This window comes from Ursus maritimus, unplaced genomic scaffold (assembly GCF_017311325.1).
Source record: "Ursus maritimus isolate PB19 unplaced genomic scaffold, ASM1731132v1 scaffold_22, whole genome shotgun sequence".
Lineage (NCBI taxonomy): Eukaryota > Metazoa > Chordata > Mammalia > Carnivora > Ursidae > Ursus > Ursus maritimus.
Window position 1 is genome coordinate 13,582,589 of NW_024424675.1, and position 12,334 is coordinate 13,594,922.

At 37.5% G+C, this 12,334-nt stretch overlaps 1 protein-coding gene across 1 annotated transcript in view; it reads right to left on the reverse strand.

Annotated features, from left to right (window-relative positions):
• Positions 1 to 12,122, reverse strand: part of ANKEF1 (ankyrin repeat and EF-hand domain containing 1) — a 17,559-nt gene extending 5,437 nt beyond the window's left edge. The window contains exons 1-5 of the mRNA XM_008703348.1: positions 11,777 to 12,122; positions 6,922 to 7,121; positions 6,026 to 6,175; positions 4,665 to 4,788; positions 346 to 1,168 (exon numbers count right to left, since the gene is read on the reverse strand). Of these exons, the coding sequence (XP_008701570.1) occupies positions 346 to 1,168; positions 4,665 to 4,788; positions 6,026 to 6,175; positions 6,922 to 7,121; positions 11,777 to 12,122 (1,643 nt within the window). The remainder of the gene's footprint in view (positions 1 to 345; positions 1,169 to 4,664; positions 4,789 to 6,025; positions 6,176 to 6,921; positions 7,122 to 11,776) is intronic.
• Between the last annotated feature and the right edge of the window lie 212 nt (positions 12,123 to 12,334).

Genomic DNA, 12,334 nt, shown 5'->3' on the forward strand with positions numbered 1-12,334 from the left:
AAAAAAAAAATTCTTTCTGCTTCTCCCTCTACCCTTCCCTCTTGCTCATGATCTCTCTCTCTCTCAAATAAATAAATAAAATCTTTTAAAAAATAGTTAAAAAAATTCTTTCGGTAATTTAAAATAAAATAAAAAGCGACTCCACACCATGTAGAGAAATCTCTAGGCAAAGCAGCTTGGTGCATAGTCGTTATTGGTAAGCCATCTCTGTGTTCCCACATTCCCAGGTTCCCGTTAGCCCACTGTCCCATACAAGATCTATCTGTAATCTAGATGTCAGGAATGAAACACTTTCTTTGTCCTTAAATGCTGGAGTTGAATGTGAACTCAGCCAAGAAAACATACCCTTTTTCAAGAAGAAACTTGACGGCGTCTATGTTTCCAGTGGCACATGCGGTCATCAGCGGTGTTTTGTAATAATTATCCTTCATATCCACAGGTGTTCCTGATTCAAACGCCTTTTTGAGAGAAGCCAGGTCTCCTGCCTTGGTGATGAAATTAATATTTGAAAATACCTTCGGTGGATCATCAATGTACCAAGCAGAGTCATCCTGAATAGGGTGTTCCGGTGGCCGGTCTCGGTTAAACCGACTGCTATCTGTTACGTTCTTGTAGGTTTCAATCATGTAATAGGGCGGCCCGCCGTCACTCCGGCGGGGAAACGCGTGGTCAGGGATGATGCAGATTGGGAGGGGTAAGACAAACTTGCCTTTCTTTGGCTTTTTGGCCATCCCTTTTTTCTTTTTCTTAGGCCCATAGGATCCCAAGACATAAGACTTACTCAAGTACCTGGTTCCTTTAAAGAAATCATTAATGTTGACCCCAGCTCCCCGCAATTTTTCATGAAATTGAGCTATCATAGCCAGCTGTTCTGAGGTCACATATTCTTGCCTCTCCTCCAGCGTCAACACAAAGTCCTCCTTGCTGACTGTCCCATCGCCTCTGTCCACAAATGAAAAGGCTTCCCGAAGGAAAGTCTCATGTTCTAGCGACCAGTCGTGAAGTCTCAGGGCCCAGAGCGGATTTGGATTTTTGGCTCCTGGCCGGGCTAGCTTATTAGCGGTCCGCTCTGCCCGCTGTATTTCTTTGCTTGCTGCTTTGAAGCCGCCTTCCTTGGCCACAGTCCTGGGCGTTTTATGTTCTAAGTTCTTCCATTTCAGGTCACATCCTACGACATGAAGCATCATTATTATGAATAGTGCCTAGGCAGCTGCATGGCTCTACAGATGACTTTCATGCAAACTTTCACCCACTGGTCTAAAGTTTATCCCTAAATTATTTGTATAGAGTGATGAGCACATTCAGCTGTTACAATTACAAAATGAAGCTGAGAATTTTTTTTTTCCTGTGAGCTTCACTTTGGTGAATTCTGAGGGAAATACGTTTCCAATTTACATGCTCTGCCCCTAAAGGATTAGGAGGACATGAATCCCTATAGATATTTGAAACAAATTTCATATTGGGATACTTGCTAAGGAGACTTCCTGCCAAACAGGAAAAGAATAAGGATGGCATTGGAATTTGGCCCTTAGGAACTCAGAGTGCCGAACACTTGCTTCTTTTTGAATGATTATGACTGCAAATCTAGGTACCATCTTAAACTATATTTACCTGCATTCTCCATGCAGTCAATGTAATTTATATCGATCTGCTATTTTGTGATAGGCCATGTGAACAACCTGACAGAGGACAAAGTCATTTGTTCATCAAATCTGAAAGGATTCCAGGATTACGTTTGTGCAAATTAAGCATTAAAATTCATTTTCCTTCTTGGACCCTTCCTTAACATGACGACACCAACATTATATGTGAGGATTCCTCAAATACATAAACGTCTCTGAGTGCACTGGGAGTCTACTCAGTGCCACTAGGAAGGCTGTGCTGTCTGTAAGTGTCTTGAGACATTAAAAATCCTTTATGTATATAAATAAGTCTGACTATGAGGAAGTTCCTTCTAGTGTTTTGAGCCTTCGAGAAGAAGGCTCTTCTGCTGCTTTGCCAACATCCCATAATCAAAAAGATTGTTACTCAATCAGTATGTCTGGCAACCAAAATATATGGGCAGCTGCGTGCAAAAACAAAACACGCCCCTCCAATATTTTATAGTTTCATCCCTTGTCAAAAAGAAAATGAGTCACCAGTACTTTTTAAGATTAATACTTCCTTTGGCATTGTCAAAACTTAAAATTTTATACCAAGACTGGTCATTTTACTAGTGGTAGAAGAACTCAAAAAGAGTATTATGACAATGAGGATTCTAAAATGTCCATATTGAACAGTTTTAAGAACAGTGACTTATTAAAAACGGGACCTGAGACTGATCTTGATAGTATCATTCCATAGCAATTTTGAGAATGCTGTTTTTACTTCGCTTTTTTGCTTATTCAGGGTATCTGGGTGTTTATCTACCATCTCCCAAGCCATTTCTTCTATATTTACCCCTCAGGATCAAAGGATTTTAAAGCTGTTTTATCTTGCCTCCTTCTGCTCCCAGTTTCCTCCTAGTTAGAAAACTTTATGTGGATAAAAGACTCCAGCGTGCCAGCTTAAAGATCTGAGGCCTTCTTCTTCTCCTTTTGCCTTGGGACTTTTTGTCTCCTCCTTTATTAGTAGTAAAAATAAAGATCGATACATTCCCTTTGTGACGTATGATCTGCGGTCAAATGTACTCAGCTTACAGCTGGTGTGTGTGCAGAGCACCAGCCGCCAAAGGCCCAAGAGAAAGAGAAGCCTCCTGGGCTGCTTCCCTAGAAATACTCCAAACTCCCTGCTTCTGCGCTTGGATATGGCACTTGCACTGCTTATGGGGATGTGTAAATTTCACCAGCAACAGGACCCTGGGGCAAAGGAGAACATTGAAGAAGATAGTTTAATGTGTCAAAAGAATCCAGCCTTCACATTTAGTGAAGTATAGAAGACACGAAACCCAGCGAGTTTACTCAGAAATGAGCATTTTGTTGCGAATGCATTGTTTGTTGTTGTTCTGACTGCCTTAGACCCAAGACTCAAAAGGTGGACATTTAACTGGTCACGCTTCTGCTATGGAAGTGGGTCTCCCACCTAGGATCCAGTGAAGTGATTTTACTTCCAAACATGTTACAGAACCCTGAATGCCTTCAAACCCTTGTTTTAGAAACACAGTCTAGTCTTATGACTGCCAGGAAGATAATATACTTTTCTGCATCCTTGGGCAAGACCTTTGGCATGGCCCAAGCTCTGATCAAACGTGCTTCTCAATTTGCTTTTTGTGACTTTCTTCCAGGACTACACAAATGACAGAGTAGATGTCTGGTGATGTCTGTCCCAATAATAAAGTGGTCAACATGTTAAAGTTGAAGAAGCTTGTCTTAATCTGGGGAGAGCTTTAGTTTTTAGAAATATACAGTGTTTCAAATGTCAGAATAAATTGCTGATAGTGACTGGGTTTGAAAACAAGACCGATGAGACAGTTTATGGGGGGAAAAGTTGCATTTGATATATTTTCCTTTATTTGTTAAACGTGTTTATTATTTGGGGGAATGGGGAAAGAGTATGAACTTATATAAGTTCGTAAAAAGTAGAAGTGAATCAGTTATTACACTCTTAGTTTTGCAGGCACATTAGTCTTATTTATATTAGTGGTTACAATACAGGATCTCTAGGTCCCAGGAATTTCTAAAATTCTCTGCTCTATTCTATTCTAAAGTCATAGAATAGACTCTAATTTTTGCCTATTTCTCAAACTGGAAAAAAAGGAAAAAAACACTACCACAAAGTTCAGCAGAATGCAGTTCCAATTCTAATGAAGAGTTAGAAACTTTTTTTTTAAATAAAGATTTTATTCATTTGCGAGACAGAAAGACAGAGAGAGCACAAGCAGGGGGAGGGGCAGAGGGAGAGGAAGAAGCAGACTCCCTGCTGAGCAGGGAGGACAAGGGGCTAGATCCCAGCACCCTGGGATCATGACCTGAGCCACAGGCAAATGCTTAACTGACTGAGCCACCCAGGCACCCTGAGTTAAAAACTTTTAATGTACATCTAGACAGCATGTAATTAATACCAGTTTGATCCCTAAACTTAATTAGCTAATATTACCATTTTAAGGAATACATTAAGCTATACATACATACTTCATATTCCTAAATTAATAGTTACATAGAAGCTACAGGAAAATCTAAAGTATTACATTTCAAATTTTCCATGAAAATTTTCATTTTATTTCGTATTTCTCCCTAAAACATTTCTCCCATAATTTCAAATTATTTAGAAAAGTTATCCTTTGCACTTGATACAATTGAACACTTTTTATTAAAATAGTTAAGAATTCAGACAAAAAGACATAGTTTTCAGCATTTCTCCTTCAGACTGATGTCGACATTTTTTAAAGGAGTTTAATAACTATAAGCGTTTTAATAATTAGTTGACCCATGAAAAATCCTGTTCAGATTTTTAACGATAACCTAAAAATACTTGAGAATATGGGTTTTCATCACTTTAAGACCAGATTCATGATTTGACAGAAGGTAGAGTAGAAAAGATTTTCAATTTTCTTTTTACATCTATAACTGAGGTTGGGCTATTGAAAAAGATAAGCAACTGACAAGTGACAGGCCCAGATTCTCTGCTCATCTACAATATGGGTAAATCATAAATACTTTAAGCATAAAATTGCTAGACCATTTTACCTCGCTGAGCTATATATTTACAGCAATCTGCAAAACCACCCATGGCAGCGTAATGAAGTGGTGTGTTCCCATCCATGGCAATCAGCCCCATGTCTCCGTTGTAAGCAAAAAGAAGCTTCAATATCTGTAAAACAAATAGTAGATATTATAGAGGGATAGCAACGTACCTTCATTGAATGAAGACTGGCACCTAAACCTGTTATCCAATAGTTACTTAGGCTACACGTGGCTATTTAAAATTAAATTGAATTAAATAGAAAATAATTTTTAAAAATCCAGTTCCTTAGTTTCACTAGCCATTATTTAAAATACTCAAAAGCCACACATGGCTACTATATTATACAGCACAGATATAGAACTTTTCCACCACTGCCAAAAGTTCTATCAAATAGCATTGATCTAGAGTTTAGAAAATTCTATACTCAGCTGGGGCACGCCATGTTAGTGAATTCTGATAACTCTGGGAAACATCAGCGTATGGGAAATATCATCAGAAAAGCAAATTCTTTACCAAATGTGACTTCTACTGTGGTGTAGATTTTTATTGCACGGGAGAGACTCAATGACAAAAACAAAGATAATTGTTAAAGCTCAGAAAATTGAGTAAGGAAATTTTAGATGTAATTGAGAATTAAAAAAAAAAAAAAAGGATGGGGCGCCTGGGTGGTGCAGTTGTTAAGCGTCTGCCTTCGGCTCAGGGCGTGATCCCAGCGTGATCCCACCGCTGGGAGCCTGCTTCTTCCTCTCCCACTCCCCCTGCTTGTGTTCCCTCTCTCGCTGCCTGTCTCTCTCTGTCACATAAATAAATAAAATCTTTAAAAAATAAATAAATAAATAAAAATAGGATAGCATTGTTTCCTATCTCATTTCTTCAATGTCACTATACCTATGAGATATCCTTTGCTGGTATATCCAGATAACCAGAATACTTAAGAGTTTAAAATTGAGGTGAGTCATTAGATACACACAAAAAATCAGGGAAATAAGACTATGTTGACATTATTCTCGCCACAATTTGGTCATGCCGTACATATTATGAAGATTCTATTATGTAATGGAGGCATAAAATAAAGTAGTCCTGGTTGGCAAAACTTTTAAATTGCCATAGCTAAGAATACAGAAAAACATTGTTAGTAAAATAAATGAATAAATGTGGCAAGCAGATAAAACTGAATAAAGACCTAGAAAACATTTTTTAAAAAATAATATTTGGTATAAAATAGAATTTTAGAATTATTTAGGGAAATCAAGATGGTAACGTGGAAAAAATTCTTAGTGTAACCTATATGATATTTAAAAACTTTGAGGAAAAGGTAAGAATTGGTGAGCAACAAATTTTAAAGCAAAAGGCAGATTATTACATCAAAAAAGCCTCCTTTGGCAGCAAAATGTGCAGCTTGTTTTCTCTCGTTGTCAAAGGCATTCACTTCACCTCCTCTTTCCAAAATCCCTCGAACTAGTTCTATCACTCCTTCTCTTGATGCTTCCATTAAGGCCGTTCGACCTGTGGACTGGACGAGAAGCAGATCAAATCCTGGTTATACTTGTCATCTTAAATAACACTTCGGGTATACATATGTTCTAAATCCATTTGGCCTTAGATTCACACTGGCATGTTTAGTTCTCTACACTTTATTAGTTTCACAAAGCAAATAGGAAATGAAGTAAGTGCAATGGGTCGATGTAGAGAGTTCCAATATCAGAGTCGAGGTCACACCAGATGTCCCTGTGAAAAAATCATGCTAAAAAATGCATTTTTTTTTGCAAAGAAAGTAGAGCAAAAGGGGAGAAAAGAGGGTAAAATATATGCTAAGATTAGATTATAAGTGTTTTCTAATGAAAAAAAAATTTATTATTATTGTCTTGAAATGACTCTTGAATAATTAGAAAACTCAATAAAATTGGCCAAATGAGGAGAGGGAGCAAAATGGATAAGGGAAATAGCACAATTACATATTTTCTTTCCAAAAAGATAAATTTTTATTAGGCATCGGTGATACCTTTTCTATTTTCTCTAATGATGTTTTCCCGTTATGCATAATAAATACCAATTTTCCGAATGTAATTAGGAAATAAACTGTAAAATCATGGCAATAGAAAGATAATGAGAGTATATCATCTTAAAGCATTTTGAATAGGAATGAACAGTCTATAAGCTAACAGGGTAATTTTACCGTATTTAAATGCAAAAATTGCACTACAAAGACTCTCTAATTGAAAAAAAAAGGAATATTTATAATCACAGGAATAGCCATACTGAGTTCATAGCATTTGGATTGGCTCCCTTTTCCAAAAATGTCAGGCACGTGTCTTTAACATCATGTGCTTCTTCACAAGCTCTAAGAAATATTGGTCTTCCTTCATAGGTAGAGTTGTTGACATCTGCGCCATTTTCCAGGGCAATCAATGCACAACGATAATGCCGCTTAGTAGGTAAAATGCAGTAAAACAAAATACCTGTAGAAAAATAGAATCCCCAAAGAGTACTTCATTAATAGTCTCTCTACATTTGAGCCAGATAGCAAAGAAAAACTAATAATTTTGAAATCCATAATCGGCCCGTTGAAGGTGGCAGAGCAAAGGCGTAGCGGCCTTCTTTTCCTTCTGAAACCAACTGAAACATCAAGACAGAGGGAAAAAAGAGCCAACCTCTCATAGAATTAGAAAACAGTCACAACCAAATGTGATAGGACCTGGTTCAGGGAAGAATCTGAGTGCTGAGATGTGAGCCCCTGTCAGCCTTGGGTATTTGGCATCTTGCAGTCTATACCCCACGTGCAGGACTGTGTATGCTGGAGGGGTCGTGGTGGGTTGCTGTGTCCCCTCTGAAACTTCAGAGTGACAAAGCAGATGGTAGTGAATGATGAAATATGCAGACCGACCATGTGTATAAGAAGCAGGCTGTCCATACAGCAGCATTAAGAAGAAAAGGTACATGACAAGGAGCTCTGCCATTTTGGCAACTTGTTTTGTTCCAATGAAGAGAGGAAAATGTGAAATCCCCCCACCTATGACCTCTGACATAGAGGCCCTCCGCATAATCCTAGTCAAAAATGTACTACAGATCAGGGGTATTGTTGTAATCTGGGCAAGCAACACTTAAACTCCAAATTGATTTTGTAACGACCTCACTCTAAACAGAGGCTTCATTCAAAGAGGAACAGTAATCAACAAAAAACCAGCACATGACCTATGAAAAATATAGATACCAAAAGGAAGAAACCTGATAATAAAAGTTAGGCAAAAAGTACACACTAGAAAAACTATACTATGTGAAAATTATTGACTGTCCTATTTCTATGATAGCAAAGAAGTTAAATGTAACTTTTTTTTCTAAAACAAAAGTGCAAAGATGGACCAAAACTAAACACAGGGCTTCTAGGACAACAGAAGATAAATAGGAAAAGATGAAGTTAAGCCAGCTGAACTTCGAGAAGATATGGTAGAGGAAAATAAAACCACCAAAGAAAGAAAAGTCAAACTGGAGATGGGGAAAAGGAAATCACAAAAACCACAGTCATGGACGTGAAGGAAAAACTTGAAAATTCTAAGGAAAATGTAACAGATGATGGAAGAGCTGAAATGGTCTAAAGAGGCAAAGAAGAGTTAACATATATGTAGTTAGTGCTCAGTAATAAAACACCAAGTAGAACAGAAAAAAATATATAGATACAGTAGAAGAAAACTTTCTTGAAGTGAAAACTTAAATTTGGAGATTGAAAAAGCATACTGGGGTCTCAGGAAAAATGAATTAAGAAAAATCAGTGAGGTGTGCCTAGGTAAAGCTAGGTAGAGGACATATCCTGTGAGCATCTGGGTAACAGTTCAAGTCCTCTATAAAGAGGGAAAGTCAATCTGGCCTCCAGATTTTGCCACGGCAACATTCAATAACTAAATAACTAAAGGGTCTCTACAATATCACTTGAGAAAGAAAATGGGAGTTTTTTGTATCTATCAAGCCGGCTGTTCATATATAAAAGCAGTGGACATGTAAATTTAAGGATGCAAAAGTTATTGTACTAATCTCTTCTTTCATAGAAAAATATTAATGAATACCATATAAAGGGCTAATTCAATAAGCAAAGTGCAGTGTTTTTATAAGCAGTGTTTTTATGTAGATGAAAAGCTATCAAATCAGCCATTAAGACAACCAAAAACAGTTCTCTTCCCAAGAAGCAAAAATCTGTAACTACATAGGGTGGTGGGTGTTAACTAGACTTATTATGGTGATCATTGTGCAATGCATATGAAAATCAAATTATGTGCACACCTGAAACTGATATAATGTTGCTGTCAATTATACCTCAGTTTTTAAAAGTCAATCAGTAAATAACAGTAAATAAAACTACCATTCCAACAACCAAAAAAAGACCTAAAAGCAGACCATTAACCTTAGAAAACACAACATGCACACGCACACACAGCAAAATAAAGAACATATGGACTATATAGGAAAATATTTTTATACGTATTTATTTATATATTTATACATATTATACCTTCATAACATAAAATAAATGACGGTTCTGAGGCCAAACCTTTGGGCCATCTAGATAAATAGAAATTGGATAAATTCTACCATTAAAATAAAAACCACAATTCATATAAAATCTAAATCTATTTCATATAAACAAATGCATCTAAAATAGGGTTACTCGGAACAGTTAAAAACAGAATGATGGCCAAGGACATGGCTGAAAATAGAAAATCAAAGACACAACAAATCATAGCAGGCGAAAGTGGGCTGAAACCACCACCAACAACGATCCACCTAGAGAATACCAGATGAGGTCGAATTCATTACAAAAGGCTCTAAGGTACTTAGGAGATGGATATCTTATCATGATGGCAGGTGCAACTCACAGTTAAAGTCTACCTGGGCTGACTCTTTAAGACACAAAGACCATGAATCAACATTCTGAAACTGTAGCAAAAAGAGAGGGCAAAGATGATAGACTGTAGAATTCGCATACTGCATTTATGGGACTGGGTAGGCATTCCTATAAATGGGAGAACCAATGGAATGGGTGCTATTAGGAGCTAGTCTAGCTTAACCGTTGAAGAGAATAGACACCATTCTGTTCTCCACAATAGACAGACACTAATTAATCACCTAGGACAATATATGGGAAAGAGCTTCTTGGCTTAGAGATTTACCTTTTCCATGTTCTGCAAAATTGTTCAAAATACAATTTAGCCTAAAGTATGTCCCACATCCTTCTAAAGATCCAGTAAGTGTTTTAACCATTTAAATGTTGGCTTGTCCTTTAGGACCAATACGCAGTGAGTGATACATCAATTGCTGGAAAATAGGATGTCAGTGGCAGAGACTTCGGTGGAATAAGCAAAGCAGTTGGGCAAGTAGCAGCCAAACCAGAGCCGCGCAAGGTGAGCTAGATTCGTCGATGTGAGGAAGACAGGGCTCGCAGGGCAATAAGCACAGCACGAGTTACACAGATTCAGGGCTCTACGGGCAGGACTAACAAGGTCATGCGTGCAACAAGATTTATATTTGTTTCAAGTCTTATTTGATATTTTTAATTCTTCCTATGTCAGTGGTCAGATTGTTTTCTCATACTTCCATCTCCCAGAACCTTGACAGGTTTAATATAAATTTGAATGAGCTTAGATATTAACCAGATGGCTGCCGCATTTGCTACCAGCATTCACTTGATCCTGTTTCTAATTTTACTTGTTTAGTTTTACAATTTTAGATTTTTATGATAAAATTTCTCAGCCTTTTTTTTAAAGCTTTTATTTCTGTTTCAAACTCCAAAAGGTAGACTGTTCTCCACCACAGTGTTTCCCCCAAAGTATATTTCACAAAGCTCCAGGTATATAAGGTGCCATAAGGAAAAACTATTTCAAGGGTCAAAGACAAATGGAAAATGTCACTGTCTTTAGTCTGTCTGACAAATGTGAAATCAACATGTCTCAATTTGTTTTATCCAATGTTTCTCTAACGAGTTTGACAGTGGAACCAATTTTGCATGTAATGCTTATCAATATCCCAGCGATTCAGTGGTCCATGGAACACACTTTGGGAAATGATATTCTATAGAGCTTTACGAGGTTTCTTTGTTTTTTTTCTTTTTCAGGATTTAACATTTTAAAACACATTTGATCCCTGAATGCATCTGAATTTCATTTCATTATGTAATTAAATGATTGTTCTTTCCCTGTCCTCTCCTATTGTTTTAAGAAAGTCACTTATCAAATACCAAGTGTGGAGAGAATTACAAAAGCAGATTTCGTTCCTGTCAGAAAACATTAACACTAAAAAATGGGATTTATTTCTCCAGTGTGGGACTGATGTTAATGGCTTTGGACTTGAAGCAACTCCCTGGGACAACTGATTAAATCTACCAATTTATATTAAGCCTGGTGGTAATTTTCTTGGTGATTTTCATAAGGCTGTGTCAAGTCCTTCTGGAACCTTGAGTATTTTGGGCAAGAAGCTCCCAGGCATGGTGTTGAGATGAGATTAGGGAGAATAGAGTGGAGAAGTGGTGCTGTCTCACCTGAAAAAGCATGGAAATGCCATGCCTCAAGTTTTAAGTCATATTTTCAAATACATTTAAACTGACCCTAGAAAATTGGATTTTATGCCAGAATCCACCTTAGCTCTTCCAGTTCCCACCTGCAACCCCTTTCTATGTCAGACTGCTACTGAGAGGGGACAAAATCCTTTTGGAGTCCAAGTCGAGGACCATTTGAGGTTCTACAGTATAAAAAAGAATAAGAAATACTTTCCCTCATCTTTTGTTCTGAACAAGATTCTTATGTTTTATGATCAATGATTCTGACTATGGTTATATCAGTGTGTATTATTAAAAATTCTCCACATTTAGAAAAGCCACCAAACACAGATTAATCTAACTCTAATCTTTTTAAGGGAGACATCTCTCAGAACTCATTTCCCTAAGATAGACCCTAATACCACTTCCAAATTATAGGGAGCTGGTGTCCTTAGGTACAAGAGTGAGAACCTGGCTTTTCACTTAAACTCATGAATAATTCTCTTCTACAGTTGGAAAGCAAAAAAGTGCACTTTGTGGATTTCTGGCTACACAGTGGATTGCATCTACTGGATAGAATGTTGGGATTTTTACCTTTTCCTTCATTATCAACTATAGTCATGTCAGCCTTTGCCTTGGCTAATATTTCCATGGACAGTTCGTGCCCCAGTTCTGCAGCCCTCATTGTTGGAGTACAGCCCATCTTGTCTTGCACATCAGGATGGGCACCAAGGCTAAGGAGAAAGCTGACCATATCGACGTCATTGGAAACTGAGGCCAAGTGCAGAGCACTATGTCCGTTGAGGGGGTCTGTGAAATTGATTAGTTCAGGGTATCCAAGCCTGATGAGCTTTTCTATCTGCTTCGTGTCTTTGTTCCGAACACACTGAAGAACTTTGTAGATCTGCAAGTTCTCGAGCCTCTTATCTGCTAAAGCCATACTCGACCACCTTCTTGAAAATGCTTTTCTTGACCAAAACAAAAACTATAGCAGCAAAAACAAAAACAGAACATACAACTCCAAGTTAACTTTGTCATCTTTATTTTGTTATAAATAATATTTTAAGTCTTCCCTAAGAAGAGAGGCTGTTTCTCACAAAATGTTATTACCACAATTTATTGTAACTGATTTCACAAAAAGTATTAATTACA